This window comes from Antechinus flavipes, chromosome 5 (assembly GCF_016432865.1).
Source record: "Antechinus flavipes isolate AdamAnt ecotype Samford, QLD, Australia chromosome 5, AdamAnt_v2, whole genome shotgun sequence".
NCBI lineage: Eukaryota > Metazoa > Chordata > Mammalia > Dasyuromorphia > Dasyuridae > Antechinus > Antechinus flavipes.
The window spans coordinates 184,478,092-184,501,001 of record NC_067402.1 but is presented as its reverse complement, the minus strand read 5'-3'; the positions used below and the strand labels follow the sequence as shown (position 1 = coordinate 184,501,001).

At 32.4% G+C, this 22,910-nt stretch overlaps 1 protein-coding gene across 1 annotated transcript in view; it reads right to left on the bottom strand.

Annotated features, from left to right (window-relative positions):
* Nucleotides 1–22,910, bottom strand: part of LOC127538664 (uncharacterized) — a 91,288-nt gene that overhangs the window by 53,082 nt on the left and 15,296 nt on the right. The window contains exons 3-6 of the mRNA XM_051962429.1: nucleotides 8,825–9,107; nucleotides 5,136–5,341; nucleotides 2,776–3,049; nucleotides 823–1,109 (exon numbers count right to left, since the gene is read on the bottom strand). Of these exons, the coding sequence (XP_051818389.1) occupies nucleotides 823–1,109; nucleotides 2,776–3,049; nucleotides 5,136–5,341; nucleotides 8,825–9,107 (1,050 nt within the window). The remainder of the gene's footprint in view (nucleotides 1–822; nucleotides 1,110–2,775; nucleotides 3,050–5,135; nucleotides 5,342–8,824; nucleotides 9,108–22,910) is intronic.

Here is a 22,910-nt window from a genome sequence, read left to right as displayed (position 1 = left end):
GGGTTATTGGTCAAAAGCCATTTCTTTCTTTCTTTTATCCCTATATATACAATTTCTGAAAAATAGTGACAAGGTAATAGATGAGAAGTGAAAAATGATGTTAGGGTGAATTGCAAAATGATGCAGGGATTGGAAGGATTGTCTACAAGTCATATCTACTGACTTTCATAAGTGTTTATTAAATGTTGTTGGTAAATGCAGTCTAAATAGCGTAGCAAAATGAAAAAAAATTGGATATATTGGCCAACCAATGATACATTCTGTGAATCAGCACTTTAATTCATTCTTTTGCTAAATAGGACATGGATTCTTTTCTAGAAAGTTTAAAAGACATGTGAAACAATTAGTTTTAACAAATTACTTACATAGAATATTCCAGATGAAATTTCCAGAAAGATTTAAAAATATTGAGAATAAAAAGATATTTAAAAATATCTAGTTACTAAACATATAAATGGGTTCATGTGAGAATGGAGGGGTTCACTCAATAATTTTTACTTTTGATAATGTTTGTTAGGGTAATGATTGTCCTATTCATCTGCATCACAATTCACAGAGCACTTTCTAAAAATTGTCTTCCAAAATAGAATGTATTCATATTTTGTGAGCAGGTTATAAATGCTGAGAGGAGTAAAAAAAGTAGAAATAGACAATTAAGTAAGGATTGGAAATATTTTTAAAAGGAAGAATGTTTGGGGGATGATATAAGAAAATGCACTTTTCACAGAACCTCTAAGGAACTGTTGCCTCAATCATACAGGATTTGAAAAAAAAAGTCACAAAAATGTCACTGATTCACTAGATAGACAAAAATTTACTCACCAAAGTTGTTCTCTGGGAGATCAAAATTATATGATGTAGCTGAAGAATTATCATTCTTGAGTGTTTCTGGGACATCACCAGAAATAGGTAACAATGGATAAAAATCACCATTGGAAGTTTCCAAATTACTGCTATTTGAATCCCAGGGTCTTCCAAAGATTTGCACATTACAAAATGATAAAACCTTTTCCCCTCCCGGATTGGTGATTGTCACGTATCTTCCTTTCATTCTCCCACATTTGAAAATTTGTGTCATCCCTGGACCCAAAGAAGGAATAGTTGCACATCTGAAGAAAAACCACAATTGTCATTTGCTAAGAATGTTGAGACTGAATGCAGGTCATACCAGATGACAACTATAGGTGATTAATTTATTCACTTTTATTATTATAACTCTGCAGCCTAATAAATTAGCTCTGTTTATTTCCTATTAATTAAAAGAGGCTTTCTGCCAAAATGATCAGTCCTTGAAGATTGAAATTATGAAAAGTCTATCCACATTACTTGATGAGATATGAGCATCCTTTTAAAAATCTCTTTTAGATTGATGGGGAGAGATTGTTCTCTGACTTTCACATCACATTCCATGCTTTCCTCCTAGATTAGGTGGCTAGTCCTTAACTTTTTCTCCTGAAATATTTCTCAGATTATACTTTTTTCCCCTCCAGGAACCATTTTGGCATTGGACACTGTCAATCAAGCTTATTCAAAACTTTGTGCTAGTATTCAAAAATCTGTTATCATTGAGAGGTTACCTCCTGCCCACTCACTCCATTATATATATACACATATACATATATATATGCATACATACATATATATTTATCAAGCAGCATTTCCATGTGACATTGTAGCTACAAAAGAGGGTGCATCTTGGGCTGCATTAGAGGGGGTATTGTGTCCAAGACTTAGAGAGTTTAAACTCCTGCTGTACTCTTATTGATCAACCCACACTTAAGGTTATGAGCAGCTGTCATATTTTAAAACTGATATTGGTAAACTGAAGATTCTTCAGAAGAAGAGCATTGAAATAATATCATTTGAGAGTCAGTAGAAAGAATTGGGGATTTTTGACCTGAAAGAAATTTGAGGACATTTGTTGGAAATACGAATAAATAAAAGAAATAAAAAACGAATTAGACTTGCTTTATTTGACCTTTATAAAATAAACTCAGTATTAATAGGAATATCAAGCAAAGTGGCTATTTTAGGTTTGTTTTTAGGAGCATTTCAACAAATAGGTAATCTATTGAATAGGATTAAGTGGCCTTGGAAGTTAGGCATTCTTTACTCCCTGAAAGTCTTCACACAAAGGCTAAATGATTTTTCTTCTAATGATGACTTTCTTCTAAATATTATATCTTTAACAATGATCAATATATTTACTGCTAAGCATATAGTAGGCACATGATAAATACTTCCATTACTAAGAAATAACTAATCCAATAAATGAACAGAAGATTAAATGAATATTTCTTGAATATTATGCATGAATGGTTATAAACAGAAAAGGAACAGGATTAATGAAATTTTGAATGAAGAATATCCTTGGGATTAACTTTTTGGTAGCCTTACTTCTAATCCACCACCCTAAACAGGTCAGTTCAATCTTCCAGTTTCAACTTGTTTTTATTGTTTGTTTGTTTTATTCAAATATATCATATTTGGACATTGATTTGGTTCCAAGATCTTTTTTAAATAAATAAAAATTCTTTTGCTTTATTGTCTCAAACATTTATCAGAGAGAGGAGGAAGTAGAGAAGGAGAAGACAGACTATGGCCCCCAAAAAGTGAATATGCTTAGTATTATGTTAGAATCAATTTCATTACCTTAAAATTTTCATTTTATTTGAAGATGTGAAAAATTGCCCTCACAAATAATAGGGCTTAAAAAGTGATAAGGAAGCCCATTACCATTTCATCCACTTTGAAAAGGTAGAGCAAAATCCATACCTGGCATTCAACTTTCCATTCTGTTCATGTGAGTCTCCCACCAAAATATTAACTCCATTTATCTGTTCATGACAGCAAATTTTTTGATTGGTTATTGAAATAGAGTCTACAATTTGTGTTGAATACAAATCTGCCATCCACCAGGGATCATTCTCTTGCAATGTCTGAACACAATGGCCACTTTGAGAAGACCCATCCATAGGTTTATCAGGAAATTGAGAAGGAATGAAGACACTGGACTGAAAGGTTTGTATTTTTTGTGTCTGTTCTGGATCTGAAATGAGGACAAATGTAGCAGATGTTAGACACCAGATGAAAAGAATTATGGGGTGTGATGGCATTGGTTCTGGCATCCTGTGACCTTGGTCAAGGTCCTTTCTTCACTATCTTCATCTTCACTTTCTTTATCTTTAAAATAAAAGAGTTGGACTGATGGCTTGTTTGTTCTCTGAGGTCTTTTTAAGCTCCCCATCTCAGTTCTTATGACAATGATTAGAATGAAGAACTACTCCATGAATAAAAGATTTGTCATTTAAACTATTCACCTTCAGTCATTGTCAATATATCTTTACAATTTATTACTATCTAAAATGATAATATCCCATATCACTGACATTATCTATTTCCAAAATATTTGTAAAATAATAGAAATTTGCTTGTTCAACAGTTGACCTCCTTTAAATCACTCCCAGAGACTCTGGATGTGCCCCAAATTTTCTGAGTTTAACTTGATAATTTATTCTGTATGCTACTGAAAAATATATTTGAACTCTTCTTGAATATAGTCATTGCCAGTCTGTACCTCTTATTGGGGTCATTAGTTCCATGTGATCCCTACTTGCTATGTAGTATTCTTCACTTCTTAAATCAAAATTTGCCTTCTTACCTTCCCACCCTTCCTTGAAACCCCATTGATACTCCAAGAAAAATAAAAGCCATTACACATGCATATAGTAAGTCAAAATAAATTTCCCTATTTGCCATGTCCTTAAAAAATATTTATCTTGAATTTTGCTTCCCTCACCTTTCTATCAAAAGATGGATAGCATGTTTTATCATGAGTTCTCTGGAATCTTATTCAGTAATTACAATGATAAAAGTTCAGCACAAGTGTATTTCATCATATTTACATGCCATAATTTGTTTAGCCATCACCTAATTTATGGATACCTCCTGAGATTTCCATTCTTTACCACCTCAAAAATAGCTATAAATATATTTTTTTACATCCTAAGAATTTTCTTTGCTTGGACTAATCCTTCCTTAATTGATCCTCTTTCTATTTCCCCCTTCCCCTTTTCTTTTTGTCTCCTATTTCATTGTGGAGTGAAATATATTTCTGAACCCAGCTCTCTCTGTTTGTGTTTGTATATCCTTTCTTCTTTTTACCAGTTCTGATGAGAGTGAAGTTCAAAAATCAGTTGCTCCTGTCTTCTCTTTTCTTCTTGTTTATATTGATATCCCTTTGTGTACCTTCATTATGTGAGATAATTTTCACTAACCCTCCTTTTTCTTTTTCTCCCCTCACTATCACCAATGTATTCCCCCTTATCTTTCTATTCTTTTCTTAATATTATCAAGACATAATGGAACCACTCCCATGTTTTATCTAATTGGACTCTATGGACCTTGATGATGACAGGGATCAGAGAAGACACATGTATCATCTCTTCAAATTTGAATGTAAGCATTTTATCCTTATTTAGTCAATCATTATTGTTTGTTCACTTCTGGCTCCAAACCCTTTCTCTGCCACTCTCACGTTAAAGAAGAAGCAATAGCATCTGCATTAGCTACGTCATCCTAAAGTAAAATAAATTAAATAATGAAGTAATTATCTGGTATTTTAGTGTGGTTTTCCTTTAAGATCACCATACACTTGACAAAAACAAATAGCTCAACCTGCGTGGATTTTTGGTGGGAGTGTTTATTCATATTGTTATTCACATTTTCACTTTATGTTGTAGAACCCAAAAGAGTCAATCATGAGACAAGTGGGATGTCTGAAACATGAGAACCTCTCATACAGTTCATTCTGAAAACACATTTAAAACTTATAAGTCAATTCAATCAATACAATTCAAAAATAATTTTTTATCACCTACTACATGTAAAATTCTGTGCTAAGTACTGCTAAGAATATAGTCTGGAAACCACTTCTTACATTATGGATATTTTGCAGTGAACTTTATTTGTTTAATCCCATTTTGTTCAATTTGGGATAGAGAAAAACCAATTTTAGGGTGCATTGAATTTCTTCTACAATGTTCATAAAACAGCATTATTTAACTTTTATATTATATGGGAGAACTGTTTCTCAAAAGTCATTTCATTCACCTTAGTACAGAAAATATACTTACCAGTGGGCTGGTGCTGGGTAGTATTTTCCTTTATAATTGATTCATTTTTAAGCTTAGCATATGGCATTTTAACAAACACTTGTATCTCACACATTGTTAAAATCTTTTCTAATCCTGGAACAGTGAGGGTCACAAATTGTCCTTTCATTCTTTTACACTGGAAAAATTGTTTTTTTCCTGGAGCCAAAGTACGAACCATAGCACATCTAGACATAAATCATATTGTCATTCTTTATAAGACTGCTTAGGCTGTTTAAAGAAACTTAAAGTAGAAAAAAGTCATTAAATTATACATTATTAAGTAATAATAATAATTCTACAAGGATATCAAAGAGTGAAAAGATTCACACATATAAAACATTTTTAGCAGAAATTCTTGTAGTAGCAAAGAAGTGGAAAGAATATGGTGTCCCTCTGTTGGAGAATGATAGCATAGGAAATCACAGATATGAAGAATTCTGAGAAATTTGGCATTTGGATGAACCAAATCACTTGATAACTGCTTGTTGCCTGAGTGATTGATGCCAAGAGAAATAAGTAGAACCAGGAAAACAATTTACATGCTGCCCACAAAAATGTAAAAGAAAGCAACAAGGAATGATATCAGAACTCTGATAGATAACATATCCAGTCGTGACTTCAGAGGAGTGATGGTCTTCCTCCTTCTTTTTAATAAAAAGGAAGTACAATATAGATGTAGAATGAGGCATAATTTTCAGATGTGGCCAATATTGACTTATTTTACTTTATTTGAACATATTGTTTACAAGGAAGGCTTTCCCTTGGGTAGAGGGCAAGGGAATTCTTGAAAGTGACAGTGAATGATTTTTTTAAAAGGTAGAATAAAACTTTCTTTAAAGAAAGAGGAAACAAATAAGATATCTTGAATAATTTGGTTAAAAAAAGCCTTTCTTTTTAAATTTTTATTTTTGGTTCAGTACTAAAAAATACAAAAAGGATAACTCTAAAAATACACAAGGTGGTTACATCAAGCAGAGGAATACAAATCATGCCAGGGTATGCATTTTTTCTGTCACGTTCCACTTTCTGTCATGTTAGCCAATCTGATAGGTACTTTCATACCAGAAAATGGTTCCCCTCCTCTCAATCTATCCACTATATCATCTTATCCTAATTTTATCTCTTGGTGGACCCCTTATTGCCAGGGACAAATCTTTAACTTGTGATTTTAAATTGAAGATTTTATTTTGCTCTTGTCTTTGTTCTCTCTCTTCCTACCAAGTTCTTCCTTTTTGCCAACAACCGTGTTCAGCACTCTCTTAATCTACTAAGTTTTCCCTTGACACTGTTATTCTCTCAAATTATCATCCTATTGTCCTTTTCATTGCTAAATTTCTTAAAAATGTTTATATTTTCTTGCTCTACTTTTTTTCCCCTCACCAATCCTCTTCAACCCCATGAAACAGTTTTCTCTGAGGCTACAAAGAAAATCACTTAATTATGAAACCCAATGGCCTTTTCTCAGGCCTTATTGTCCTTGATCTCTAGTTTTTGAAATACTTTAAGCTTGGACATTCAGGTAAGCAGTTCAAACCTTATAACTATTCTTGAAGCCAAATGATCTCTTGTACCAGTTTTTATTCTTCATTATAGTATGTTATATCTACTTCTCCCCAAACCAGATTCACTTTCTTCTGCCCCTGAGCTTTTAGTTTTTTAAAAAAGTTTTATTAATACATTTTATTAACATATAATTATTTGTATAATTGTGATATATTATTCATATATTTATTAATATTTTATATTTTTTAATGTTTTGTTTTTACATTGCCTATATTTCCCCCTGCACCTTTTCTTTCCCATTTCTCAGTGAGCCTTCTCATATAACAAAGAATTCCCTTGATCTTTTTCAAAGATGACCTCTCTCCCTTTGAATGCCTTCAGTCCTTTTTGAATATCTCATCTTCCTTTCTTCAAATTACCCTTTAAGCCTCTGCACTACCTGCAAGCCAGTTTATTCCTGATCTGAAAAGATCATATCTCTGTTTGGCTATTATTTTATAATATACACACTCCATTATTTCATTTAACTGAGAACTTATACACTTTAACTGAGAACTTGTACACTTTATTTCTAATCTTTTTAATTAGATGGTTAATTCTTCAGTAGTTTAAATTGTCTTCTAGTTCAATTGAAACTCTTTATGTTGTAACCCATTAAACATCTGGAACAAAGAGAGCAATACATAGCTGCCAATAAATGAATCAACATGTATATTTCATTTCCCTTAATTGACAAAGGAATGTATGCTCTAGCTACAACTTGTGCTTAAATATGCAAAATAATGTGGGGAAATTGAAATGATCATCAATATCATTCATGTTATAATGAAGCATCCATTTCAAATAAGTACAGAAAGTTGACCAAAAGGTTTTTCTTCTATGTTTGAGTATTTTTGAAGGTTGTGTGATGTGGTGAATGAAAGGCAGACTGGAAGCCAGAAAAATCTGGATTGAAATTTTCAGTGCAACAACAATTCTCTAAGACTACAAGTTTCAGAGAAGGTGCTAACTAGAATTAGAGGAGGGAGTTCCCTCATTTGTGAATTCCTTAAATACCTTTGAATCTCTCCCTAATTAAAAAACAAAGTTAAGTTTCATATATTATGAAAGTGAAAAGGAATTAATTTGTCTTTTCATATTTCATTCTCTTTCCACAATTCAAATCTTGGTTCCTTAATTTTTCTCAACAAGCATTTATTAAGTGCTTATCATATGCAGGACATGTAACCATGCAGGACAGTAACATGGAAAGACAAAAATGAAATAGTCCCTTGTTGTCAAGGATCTCACATTTTATTTGGAAGCATACAAAGAGATGAGAAAATATAAAATATATGAAAGCAATAGAGTAATTCAGAAAGATATTAATAATTTTTTGGTATGTCTCTTTGTTTCCAGAATCCTTCAAAAATCAATGATAGTGGATCAATAATCACATCTGCCAACTCTTTTACTAAATTACTAATAGCATTAAATTGCTAAATTAAATCACTATAGCATAGGAAACATTTAAAAAAATCTTTTAGAGGGGTTGATTAACTAGGGAATTTTAAATATTCATTAAATCTAGGAGATATAGGAATTTTTTGGCATAATCTCAATATGCTAAATACATAGAAATAGGGCAACTAGGTGGCACAGTGGATAGAGTACTGGGCCTGGAGTCAGGAAAATTCTTCATCTTGAGTTCAAATCCAGACTTAAACATTTAATAGCTCTGTAACCTTGGACAGTCACAAAACCCTCTTCGCCTCAGTTTCCTTATCTATAAAATGAGCTGGAGAAGGAAATAACAAATCACTCCAGTATCTTTGCCAAGGAAACCCCAAATAAAATCATGAAGAGTTGGATAAGATTGAATGACTGAACAACAAATGGCTTTAGGGAAATAGAAAAGGTATCATCTTCTACCACCCATACGAAGCAAATAAGTACTGTACTTACTGTACTATATTAAGTACTATAAAAAGGCACATTCTTTGTAAATAATTTACAAAATGTCAATTTAGTTAGTGATAAAAATTCACTGAAATATTATTAGTAATGAATAAAACTTAAACATTAAGTTATTTTAATACTTCAGATAATTGAAGTATGAAATTATTGTCCATAAATTGTTTCATATTTTTAAAAGATCAAAGATTAAATTGCCCAAATGTTAGTACCTCGAATTTGATTTACCACCATTTTCTGATGAATTTCCAACCAGAATAAGTGCTCCATCCATCTCATGTTGGCAACAATCTTTCCGGCCAGTGATAGAAACATATTCTACTGGGTATGTTGATTGCAAATCCACCATCCACCAAGGATCTTTCTCTCTTTGTGTTTCAATACAAGACTCCATTTTTAAATTATTTGCCAAACTCTTGTTGTAAATTTCCCCCAAAACTCCAAATTCATTTACAGTACTGGATTGGAAGGTTTTTTTATTTTTTGACACTTCAACTGAAATGAAGATACATAAAGGTAAAATTAAGTCAATTATCATAAAAGAAAAACAGAAATAGCCCTCAATGAAAGAAATTTATTATAATATAATATATATAATTAAACAAGCAGAAATAAATACACTTAGAGTTAATGAGCTACAGCTTTTATCTAAACACTGATAAATAAATGTTAGTCATTTTATCTTAATTTGCTGTTTATCTTTAATTTATCATTTCAATAAGATATTTTCAGACTTTGAAAGGAAACATGCTCTAGAGGATAGAGAAAAGGAATACAAGGACTAAGTTCAAAATGCTGCTACTGCTATATTATGGCTACATGACTCTAGACAAATCATGTTACTTATTAACATTACTGGCAGCTTACTAACACTAAAAATTGCAAACAAGGAACTCCTTCAGTAATTCCCTATAACAATGGAATCACATCAGTCTCTTATCTCCTATAAGCAGACTTTAGTTCTTGATATCTCTATTTGAAATTCTAGGACCATCTTTGACTCCATTAAGAAAAATAGAGAGTGCAGAAATAACAACTTCATTGTATTTTGAAGTTGTTAGACTACACCTATAGTTTTGGGTCCAGGTGGTAGTACCACATTTTAGGAAATATATTAATAAACCAGAGAGCATGCATGGTGGGATGGTATAGTGACCAGTCTTAATGTATATAAATTCATTATCTTCCTCCATAAGCCTACTCCCCTCTTCTAAACTTCCCTGATTCTTTAGAGGGCACCACCATCCTTCTAGTCATACAAATTCCAATCTGGAAGTCATCCTCAAAACTTCACTTTCCCTTATTCATTTCCAATCATTTGCCAGGTTTTATTAATTCTGTCTTCTAGAACATCACTTATAATTGTCCCTTTCTTTCTACTCACATAGTCATCACTTTAGTTTGGTTTTTATTATGTTCAGCTTAAACTATTCCAAAACTAACTCCTGAAAACATTTTTTCCTATCAGTCTTCCTATTACAATCCATTCTAATCACAATCACCAAACTAACCTTTCAAAATATAAATTTGACAAGGTCACTACACTGATAGGAATCTTCAATGTGTCCCCATTGCTTCCAGGAAAAAATACAATTTTTTCAACTTGAAATTTAAAGTTCTTCATAATTTTACCTATCTTTCACAGTTTCATCACATATAAATGTCTTATACACTTCATGTTTCTTTTAATTTAATACTTTATTTTCTCCCAATTATATGTGAAAACAATTATTAATATTCATTTAAAAATTTTTCAGTTTCTATGCCCAGAGAGCTACAAAACCTGGAAAGACATTAACTGATGCAAAGTGAAATGAATGGAAGCAGGAAAACATGATATACAATAACAGCAATATTGCATGATGGTCAACTGTGAATGACTTAGCTTTTCTCAGCAATGCAACGAACCAAGATAATTTTGAAGAACTTATCATGAAAAATGCTATCCATCTCCACAGAAAGAACTGACTGTAGATCAAAGCATGCTTCTTGTTTATGTTTCTTGTTTGTTTTTGGTCTGTGTTTTCTTTCACAATATGACTTACATGGAAGTATGTTTTACATAACTACATATGTATAACCTAAATCAAATTGCTTGCTTTTTAATGAGGTAGGGAGAAAAGGGGCAAAGGGAGAGAATTTTGAACTTAAAAGTTGAAAAAAAACCCCTCAAAATTGTTTTACATGTAATTGGGGGAAAGTAAAATATTAAATTAAATTAAAAAAAACAAAATTTTGTTCATGTAAATCTTTCCAATTTTTCAGAGAGCATTCTGTTTCTCATTTTTTATAGCACAATCATATTCCAGTATAATCAAATACCACATCTTCTTTAGCCATTCTCTAATTAGTGAGTATCCACCCAATTTCTTATTCTTTGCCATCCTAAAAGATCTGCTACAAATATTTTTGTACATATGGGTCCTTTTTGTTTTTCTTCTCTATCCCTTTGGGACACAGATCTAGTAATAGTATTGCTGGATTAAGAGTTATTCATGGTTTTATAGCCCTTTGGACATCATTCCAAATTTCTCTGTAGAGTGGTTGAATCAACTCACAACTCCATTGACAATTCATTACTGTCCCTCTTTCCCGAAATCACCTCCAGCATTTGCCATTTTCCTTTTCTGTCATGTTAGCCAATCTGATAGGTATGAGATGGTGCTTCAGAGTTACTTTAATTTGCATTTCTCTAATCAATAGTTATTTAGAGCATTTTTAATGTATTTATAAATAGCTTTGATAACTTCATCTGAAAACTGCCTGTTTATATCCTTTGACCATTTATCAATTGGAGAATAAATATTATTTATAATTTTGACTAAGTTTTCTATGTATTTGAGAAATGAGACCAGAAATTTGTTGTGAATTTTTTCACCATTATGATAATTGTATTGCTCTGCATCTTATTTTCTCCACATTTATTCTACTTTTTCCTTTTACCCTATCCATTCTTAAAAGAATTTGCTTCTGATTGTTGCCTCTTCCAATCCATTCTTTCTTTTATCAGCCCTGCCATCTTGTGTTATCCCTTTCCCCTTCTACTGTCTTGTAGGTAAGATAAATTTCTATACCCAATTGAGTGTATATGTTATTTTTATTACAGTAAGGTTCAAGCATTCCCTCTACCCTCTCCATCTTCCCCTTCACTCTAAAAACACTTTTATGCTTCTATTCTGTGAGACTGTGTTCCTTTCCTTTTCTCCTAGTATATTCTTCTTTCTCATCCCTTAGTTTAATTACACCTATGCATTCTATTCATTTTATTTCTTTTAACTGTCCTAATAATGAGAAATGTTTAGGTTTTTCAAATATTTTCCCATGTAGGAGTGCAAACAGTTTAACTGTATTAAATATTTTATGATTTCTTTTTCATGTTTATCTTTTTATGCTTTTCTTGAGTCTTGCGTTTGAAAGTAAAATTTTCTTTTCAGCTCTGGTCTTTCCACAGGAATGTTTCTAAGTTCTTTATCTCATTGAAAATCCACTTTTTTTTCTCCTGAAGGATTATTCAGTTTTTCTGGGTAGGTGATTCTTGGTTATAATTCTATCTCCTTTGGCCTCTGAAATATCATATTCCAACCTCTCCAGTCCTTTAATGTAGAAGCTGCTCAATATCGTGCTGTCTTGGTGATGATTCCATGAGATTTATATCATTTCTTTCTGACTGCTTTAGAATTTGAAGATAGTATTCCTGGGAATTTTCATTTTGGGATCTTTAACAGGAGGTAGTCAGTGAATTATTTCAATTTCTATTTTACCCTCTGGATCTAAAATGTCAGGGAAGTTTTCCTTGATAATTTCTTCATTCAAATGATGTCTAGACTCTTTTTTAAAAATCATGACTTTGAGGTAGTCTAATAATTTTTAAATGATCTCTTCTTGATCTATCCTCCAAGTCCATTTTTTTCCAATGAGACATTTACATTCCCCCCCCCCTATTTTTTCATGTTTCATGGAGTCACTAACTTCCATTTGCCCAATTCTAATTTTTTAAAGGAATTATTTTCTTCATTGAGCTTTTATACCTCTATACCTCCTTTTTCATTTGATCAATTCTACTTTTTAGGGAGCTCTTTTCATCAGTGAATTTTTGTACCCTTTTTTCTATTTGGCCAATTCTATTTTTAAGGGATTATTCTCTTTATTGGATTCTTGTGCCTCTTTTACACTTTGGCTTATTCTGCTTTTTAATTTGTTATTTTATCCAATTTTTGTGTCTCTACCAAGCTATTGACTCTTTCCCCCCATTTTTTACATCATTCTCATTTTCCCCCTTTTTTCTCTACCTCATTTATTTGATTTTTAAAAAAAAATCTTTTTTGAGCTCTTCTGGCTAAGACCCACCTACATTTTTCTTTGTGGCTTTGGATGTAGCAGTTTTGACTTTTTTGTCTTTTTCTGAGTTTGTTTTTTTGATCTTCCTTGACACCATGGTAACTTTTTATGTTCAGGATCTCTTTTTGCTGTTGTTGTTTGTTCATTTTCCATCCCATTTTTTTGGACTTTGATCTTTATATTAAAGCTAAGCTCTATTTCTAAGGTGAAAGGCACATTGTCCTAAATTCAGGTTTCTTGTGCAGCTGTTTTTAGAGTTTGTTCTGGGGGCTTTGTAAACTTTCAGTTCTTCCAAGGTTTTATGATATAAGAAGAGATATGTTTACCACTCTTCTAGCCTGTGCTCTGCACTGGGAGTAGCCACAAGAACTCTGACCCATAACTGTGACCAGGGTTCCAACTTTTCTCCAACCATAAACTCTGATGTTCAAGTGCTACTCTTTGTCCTAAAACTATGATCTAGATCTGAATCTTGCCAATGCAACAGATTCCTGCACCCAGTGCCGGCAAATGGGCCCCTGTAATCTCCTTCTGAAAAGCTGACCTCTTTACTATTTGTGGGTTGAGAGCTGCAAAAGTAGCTGCTGACTGATGATTCAGTCACCCCCAAGATCTCTTTGTTTGCTGGGACATAGCCTGTACTCCACTCTTCCGTTGGGGAATAGATTTTCTGCTAACTTTCCAAATTATCTTGGGCTGGAAAATCATTTTCATCCCATCATTTTATAGGTTCTTTGCTCCAGAATTTATTTTGAGGTGTTATTTAAAGTTGTTTAGAGGGGAATGTAGAAGAGCTCAGATGGTTCCTTGTCTTTTCTCCACTACCTTATCTTCATCCCTATGCTTTACATTTCAGAAAACTGGCCTGCTTACTATTTATAGAGTTTAGCATTCCTTTTCCTTCCACCCTGTGTCCTTATACAGGCTAACTAGCATGATGATTTGGTAGTAGTTAAAAAGAAATTATCACTTTTTGCAGATGACATGATGATTTATTTAGAAAATCCTAAAGAGTCAACTAAAATTAATTGAAATAATAACTTTAACAAACTTGTAGTTTATAATATAATATATATTATATATATGGACAGATAAGATAATACAATACAATAAATATTTATACAATAAAACCTAATAGGAAGAAAAAAGAAAAGAGAAATTATATTTAAAATAACTATAGAGCATACAAAGCAAGTTAAGTTATACATTTAAGCACTATATGTCCTTCGGTGTCTACTTTTCAAGAAACAAACCTGAACTATATAAATAAGTTACAGACTAGTTAGTGAAAAAGAAGGCAGATCTAAATAATTGGAATAGTATTCATTGCTCATGAGTAGGACAAGACTATAAAACAAAAATGACAATACTACCAAAATTACTTTTTTAATGTCATACCAATCAAGCCATCAAAGGATTAATTATAAAACTAGAAAATATAATGATCAATTCACATGGAGATAGAAAAGATCAAGAATCTCAATGGCAAGAGTGAAGGGTGAATTAAGGAGGCCTACAAGTGCCAGATCTCAAATTATAGTGCAAAGCAAATTCTCAAAACAATTTGGTACTGATTAAAAAATATAGATTGATCACTGAAACATTAGCTGCACAACATACAGAAACAAATATCCTGAATACCTTAGTATTATTCACTGAACACAAAGATCCCATTTATTTGGTAAGACTTGCTATTTGACAATTACTGAAGAAATTGGTTTATAGTAAGTAAGAGATTAAATTTAGTCCAACATCTCACACCTTATACAAAGATAAGTTCCAAAAAATATATAATTTAGATATAAACAATTTAGAGGAATGAGGGAAAATACCTAACAGATTTAATGATGGCAGAAAAGTTCATGACCAAATAACAGATAGAGAATAGCAGAGAATATAAAATGGATACTTTCATTTCATAAAATTTAAATGACCCTTTTTCATTATCAAGTCTAATAAAATTAAGATTAAAAAAGAAATAACTAGAAAAAAAATTTGCACAAGTTTTTCTGATAAAGGTTCCAAGATATATTAAAAAAATTAATTAATTTCTTTTTTCAAGGAGTTATTCCCAATGATAAATGATTCTAGAATATGAATAAACAGGGAAGTTCAGGCTATCTATAGCCATGTTCCAAATAACTAATAATTAAAGAAATATAAATTAAAGCTATCATAAGATCCCACTTCATACCCATTAGAGTGGCAAAGATGATAGGAAAAAATGACAAATTCTGGAGGGCCTGTGGGAAAACTGATACCTTTATGTATTGTTAATCAACTTGTGACTGAGTATAATCATTCTGGAAAATAATTTGGAATTAGATACAAAAGATAATAAAACAATGATTCCCTTTGATATAACTATATAATTGCTAAATCTACATGCTAGAGAGAACAAAGAAAAGATTTTTGTACTATGTACAAAAATATTTGTAGCATATACATGTGGCTTGTGAGAGTTGGACAGCAAGAAAAGCTGAGTTATATAGAATTGATATTTTTGAATTGTAATGCTGGAGGAGACTGTTTCCTGGACAGAAAGGAGATCAATACTTAACTATTCATTGGAAGGACAACTACTGAAGCTGAAATTTAAATAAGTTTGTCACATGAGAGGATGGCACTCATTAGATAACACTCTGATACTGGGAAAAATTGAAGGCAAAAGGAGAAGAGAATGGCAGATGATAAGATGGATAGATAGTGTCACAGAAGCAATGGAAATGAGCTTTGACAAAATTCAGGAGACAGTGAAGGACAGAAAGGCAAGATTATGTTTTTCATAATGTAATTAAAGGAAAAATCATAATTAAGTAGAGTACAGAAGAGATATGAAATTTAAAAATAAATAATTTTAATTATATAAAATTAAAAAGATTTTTACATAAAAATCAATGAAACCATATTTTTTAAAAAAATTATTGAAGAGTGGGAAAATCTTCCCATTAAACAATTCTGAAAATTTTACATCCAGAATCTACAATGAATTGACCAAAAAATCATTCCCCAATAGATAAGTGGTCAAAAGGCATGAAGAGGTTTTGTGGTTTTTTAAAAGCTAATATTACAAACTATCAACATTCATATCAAACATATTCAAATCACTAATAGTTTAAAAAACTGCAAATTAAACAAACTTTCAAATATCAGATTACATCTATCAAATAACAAAGATGTTAAAATAGGAAAAAAAAGTATGGGAGAGGAGTACTATGAAAAGATAGGAACATTAATAAGCTGCTGGTTAAACTGTGAATTGTCTTAACTATTCTACAAAAATAATTTAAAATTGTCAAGACAAATTATTAAATTGTTCATATTTCTGATCCAAAAATCCTTCTACTAAATTTATTTGCTCAGTGAGATAAAATCTAGAAAATTCCCATGTATCCCCAATATTCATATATATTAACAAAATCTAGAAATATTTGTATAGCCCATAAGTGAGTGATGATGGAAAAATTATGATAGATAAATAGATAGATGGATAGATAGATGAATGAATGGGTGAATGGAATGGACATCAGGAAGAACAAATATGAAAAATTCAGAGAAACATAGGAAGATGGGAAGTTATTAAGGGTAAGGAAAGGAGAACCAAATACATAATAAGAAACATAATTATATAAATTAAGGCAATACCAGAATGCAGGAAAATTTAATTAAAATATAATCAGTGTCAATTCAAAATTAGTAAAGTAAAAACACATACATGCTCTGTCTTTCAATATGCTCAGCTAAATATAAAAGGTTAATTGTATTATCTAGGTGCAGTCACCATATTAAATGTTTCTTCTTAGTCAGTTTTGTTTTGTTTTCTGATGAGAAAGTGCCATAGGAAGATTGTTTAGTGGAAAATATCTGGTGTTCAAAATAAAATGTATCAAAGGAAGGAAGGAGGGAGGGAGGAAAGGAAGGGAAAAAAAGACGGAGAGAGATGATAATTATCATGGCAGAATGGAAGAAAACAGAGGTCATAGTGTGTTGATAATCATAGTTTTTATACCATTCAATCAATCAAATCACAATAATTTTATTATTGCTATTTTAAAATTAAGTTTTTTCCCAGCAACAGATAGATGGTTATGTTATTGGAACAAATGAATTGTACTGATAATGACATTGTCATGATAAATGAAACCAGAAGAGAAAAGAAAGTTTCTATTAAATGGAAGAATGATTTCCCAAGGATAAGCCAGTATAAGAATTAACAGATTTCTTATATGGCCCTGGGTATATAGATATGTAAAATAGGCATAGAAATCAAACATTTTCTGATAATATATAATAATTTCCCAACTCTCACATTCAAGGTCATACCATAGTTTAAGAAGCTTGGGATTATGTAATAGCCCTGGGTTGCTGAGATCTAGGATCCCAGAAACTTCGGCTATTAAAACTCTACTTTCTAGGGGTTTACCTGACATTCTGAGGAGAAATGAGCTACAAATGGATATCGTGAAAAGAGTTTTCATTTGTTCAGGAACACTTGGTTTATTTTTAAGCTCCAGTAACATTAAGGAAGGGGCAACTTCCCAAATTTGGAAGCATCACTTGTAGAATAGAGTGCCAGAAGAGAAAAGATAGGTATATGTCAGAGGGGAGGTGACAATCAGCGACAGTTGGTCAAAGTGAAGTCAAAGCAACAGATCTTTATCCAGAGGGTAGTCTGACATAATTCCTATTGCAATCTGTACTGTGTTTAACTATTTAATGTCTGTTTACTTACAGCTTGATCATGATCAATTTTGTAATTTGATATTTTTGCAAGAAATACAGTTGAAAGGAGCTTGGTGAAAGATAAGAGGGTGTTACAGAGCTCTGTCCTTAAATAAATGAAGAATTGGATTCATTTTCCACCCTTGATATATTAGCTATCTGACCCTAGGGAAGATGTTTAAGCTTCTTGTCTTGGTGAGTCAGGCAACTCTCTAAGACTAAGTTAAAGAGAAGGTTCACACTTGCACTGATACAGGGAGTTCCTCACAGGAAGTTTTTCTTACTAATGAACCACAGATCTTTCCTTATCTTTATGCTTATACTTTTGTGAACACTGTTAATAGAGGATATAGCCATCAATGGTGACATCTAAGCCTATAAACTCAGAATATTAAATTAAGCAAAGGGAATCTGGACTATGAGAGAAGAGATTTCCCCATGATTACTTTGGAAAGGCGTTAAGATGATCAAAGAAATTTTTGTGTAATTTTAGCTATTAATTAGATATTCCAGAGTTAATCCACAGCCTGCTTTTGAACCTAGTAAGAAAAAATCTATTAAAGAGATGAGGCAGTAACAGACTGAAAGATAGTGTTGTGTTTTTCTGAGTGTAACAGAGATTGTTCACAGCCTAGAATCACAATCCACACAACTATTTTCTACATCCTATTGGCATTTCAGGATGAAACTGGAAAGAAAACAACAAACAGATAAAAGGGAAAAAGATTTAAATTTTTAAAAAATATTTTCATCATCACAGAAAGAGGCACTAGATACATCAAAATCTTGGATATTCTATATGAGGAAATAGAAATGATCCTAGGAAAAAATCAATGGGAAGAGCATGATAATGAGTTTAAAGATACACAGAGGAAATCTTGACACCAAAAAGGTCAACTGAGAGTATAACAATAACTACTAACACATATGCCTATACGTTTTGTGAAGATTATATCATTAGTGTCAAACTCAAATATAAGTGGAGAGTCACTAATCCATGTATAAAAATCCCTGCAGGCCGCATATTGACTTAGTTTTAAAATATAAAGTTATCAATATTTTATTATTCTTTACAATTTTACTTTCTCAAATATTTCCCAAGTTCTAATTGCATTTGGATACTGTGAATTGTGGGTTTGGGAATGTTTGTTTGACACTTCTAATCCATATATATATATATATATATATATATATATATAATCCAGAGTGTTCTTAATGAAGGTAAAGGAGGGGACAGGTAAATTTTTATGAATTGCATTTCATAGTTGATAGATATAAATTTGTCAAAAAAGCATAGAGAATTTATCATTGCCCTCATTTTTAATTGAAATCAATATAAAAAATTAATTTCCCCAGAGTAAAACTGTAATTTACAGGCTCCCAAGCAACAAGATTAACTTCCAGATATTTGTTAAAATCATACAAGATTTCTTAGAAGATTTAACAACTTGAAATTATTTTTATGTATTTTCTATTTGCTTATTTATGTATTTGTAAGATTTTTGAGGACAAAAATCCAAAGACATCTCAAACTCCATATCTCCACATGAATTCAATTTTGCCTTTCCCTCTTCTCAGTTTCACTATTATTATTAAAGGCAATACTATTTCATCAGTTACCAAAACTCCCATTTTTAAAGTCATCCTCAATTTGTTAATCTAACTCATGCAACATATATAATCTGTTTCTAAATGTAGTCAATATATATGACATATCTGTATATTAATAACTGATATTCCCCAAGAAAGATCCTTATGAAACAAACATAGTAAGTGTCATCAGGATGATCTAACATTATGGTGGACCCAAACAGTGTGGTTTTATAATTTTTTTGATATCCATTCAGCAGCACATAAATAAGAGAAAAAGTGATGGATAGTGGGAGTAAGCTAAGGTTGGGGTTTGGCAAGATAGAATTGGCAATAGGACAAGGAAGCAAGAGTGGAACTGATGTAACAAGAAGTTAAAATAGAAAAAGAAGGTCAGTCAGTTCAGGGATTACGGGGTGGCTTGGATAGAGGAATTTGTAATTCAGTGGGAACAAAGAATAGGTAGCTCATTAGTATTGTAAGGCAGAACAAAAAAGAAATGATAAAAGATTATGATTGAATAAAGCAGTTTTGGAGTTTATGAAAATAAAAGTGGAAGACTTGTGGGTGATGGTAAAATGGGAAATATGACAATAATATGACAACAAGGATTGGAAGAAGAATATTCCATCTTCTTCAGCCTCGTGGCTCTTATATACTCTATTATAAATACATCATCATAGGTGTCAATCTTGTAGAATAGGTGTCAACTTTAGAACTATACTAAGTACTAAGTACCCGTAAACTAGAGAATCATTATCTTAATTTCATTGAGTTAACACCTTGTTGTAGGATTAAATCAGTCATAGTGAGTTCCTGCCCTTTAGAATGAGCTACTGAAGTTATTGAGTTACTGAATTTAGATAATCTATTACCAAACAGAACTTAGATGTAACTTATAAATATCCTTATCCAGAACCAAAAAACTTATGGGGCCTTGAGAAATTAGATTGTAATTTGTTCCTAGAGGGATTGATTTTTGTGCTATTGAATAGTCAGTGAATTTTCATTGCATTCATTGATGCACATGAGTCTTGTATGTCTAAATATTAATAGTCTTAATAAGCATTTGGCTTGATAAATTGGGTTAATATGCATATGAAAACAAGGTTCTGGTGACCAAACCCAACGTAGTAGAGTTGACTCAATTACATGGAAACCCCCCCCCCCCAGCTATTATTGTTGCCTTTCTGTTCCCTGTCATCTTTCAATTGCCCCAAATGGGAAGATAACCATAAACAAATAGCCAGTGGGTGACCCTAGTTGCTGGTCTACAGCCTGCCTTTCTACCCCTGCTCATCAACTTGATAGACTTTCTTGGATTGTCAGGATAAATCTATCAAAGTCTGCTCATTAGCCCATTTTTTAACCAATGGGATTCTGCTTTTGTATAGACTCTTATGGAGGGACAAGGACAAAGTCCATCCAGCAATAAGATACTGTATTTTTGGTCTGCTCCCCCTATATAATCTGGTATCAAGCACTATAAAACTAAGGCCCTGGAGGAAAGGGGCATTTCAATCATGAGGAAGATCTGGGGTCCACTTCTTTAAAGAGGCCATTAGATCCTTAAATAAAGTGCCATTATCTCAAGCTCTGATTCAGTAGCTTTTCTTGCAGATTGGGCAGCAATCCTCACAACGTATGCTAAATCAAAGGCATAGAGTCCTGAGATGGAGTGGTCTGTGCAATAAACTTTAGGGAGGCAATATAACTGGAGTAAAGCAAAAGAAGATTGGAGAGACAGAATGGGACCAAATAGTGAAGTATTTTAATGCCAACCCAAGGATTATTAAAGAATTGGCTACTGAAAATCTAAAAAAAAGTAATGATCATAAAAAATAAGCATGACTTCCTCAAGAAAAAATCATGGCAAAATTTTTTTTTGTTGTTGGAATGACTAACCTAAATCAGGGGAATGCTATAACTATGCTGTAGTTGTGGAGAGATTGAAGTTTTACTGCTTACAAACAAATCTTTTGCCTTTTATGCACACACACACATACACACACACCAGGAATTTGGGCGAGGTGAATGGAGAACTTTATCTCTTTAGCCTACATTTTTGTGATCCCAATTCATTTGTAGTTAATCCAGAATGGATCGTGTAAAACTGACTTAATCCTAAAGTAGGTATTTATAAGAGTAGACTTTGATTCCTCATCCGGATAAGGAAGATGAAGAGGAAAGAAATTATCTCTGCTTATGCGCTCTCTGTCTGACATTTGTTAGATGGGTGGGATATAACTAAAGAGATGACTTTATTTGGGAAAGGTGGTAGCCACTTTACCCCAGGAGACCAAAGCTGAGATAGTTCTGAACAACTGAGTGTTTCCACTGAGACTCCCAGGAGAGCAATGTAGCTGGCAAGGAATAAGTCTAATTGACTCCTAAGGAATGGGGTGCCAGAGACATTATACCCAGTGGGAAGCAGATCCAGTCAACCAATTAGAACAATGCTCCCAGAAGAGATGGAGTACTTAGCTAAGTGGGAGCTACGTGACATCAGTAGAAGAGATGAGGGGTCCTATAATGATGGAGGTGTCAGTTTCTCCACCAGATGTATTCCCCACATGTGGGCTCCTCATGCATTATACTTATGAATGCTTGCTCTCCCAGCAGTGGTATTCTTTTTCATGGGAGAGTGTGCTCAATATGTATGGGGAGATTGTTCTACCTCAAATCTTACTATGCAATTTCATTAAATTTCTTTCCTTTGGATTAATTTACTCCTGCAGTTATCAAGTTGAGGGGATTATGAAGCCACAAAGTATATTGAACCTGAATTAGCAAAATATTTGATAAAATATCTCATAATTTTCTTATGAAGATGATGTCTCCATCATTATAATTAGATGGATTCAATGCAATTTTGTTAAATTTCTTTCCTTTGTATAATTTAATCCTGTGGTTTATGAGCTATCATTTTGAGGGTATATAAAGCCACAAAGTATTTTGAACCTGAATCAGTACTCAAGAGTTTTAGCAAAATATTTGATAAAATATCTCATACTTTCTTGTGAAGATGGTGTTTCCATCATTATAATTAGATGGATTCCAAATTGGCTGAAAGGGAAGATTTCAAAATCAACCATTAATATTTCAAAGTCATTATCCAGTGGAATGTTGCTAGGATTTATATTTGGTCCTGTGCTATTTAACACTTTTATTAATGTTTTGGAAAACAGCAGATTGAGACACTAATTAGATTTGCAGGCAACAACAACAACAATAATAATAATAGTTAACACTTCTATAGCACTTACTGTGCATTAGGCACTGTGCTAAGTGCTTTACAGTTATCTCAGTATTTTCTCACAACCATCCTATACTGTCATTATCCTCATTTTACAGATGAGGAAACTGAAGCAAAGATGGCATAAGTGATTTATCACACAAGATCACAGGGCTAGTAAAGTATCAGAGGCTGAGCAGGTCTTCTCAACTCCAAGTCTAATGTTCTATCCACTGCACCACCTAGTACAGTGCATCACAGAGTCAATATCCAAAAACATCTTGAATACATTGTATTGAACATAATAGATGTCCAATAGAGACAAATGTAAATTAATATATTTGGGTACAAAAATTAATTTTGTACAGAATAGAAGAGGCATAATTGGGCAACAGTTTTTTATTTTAAAAAAA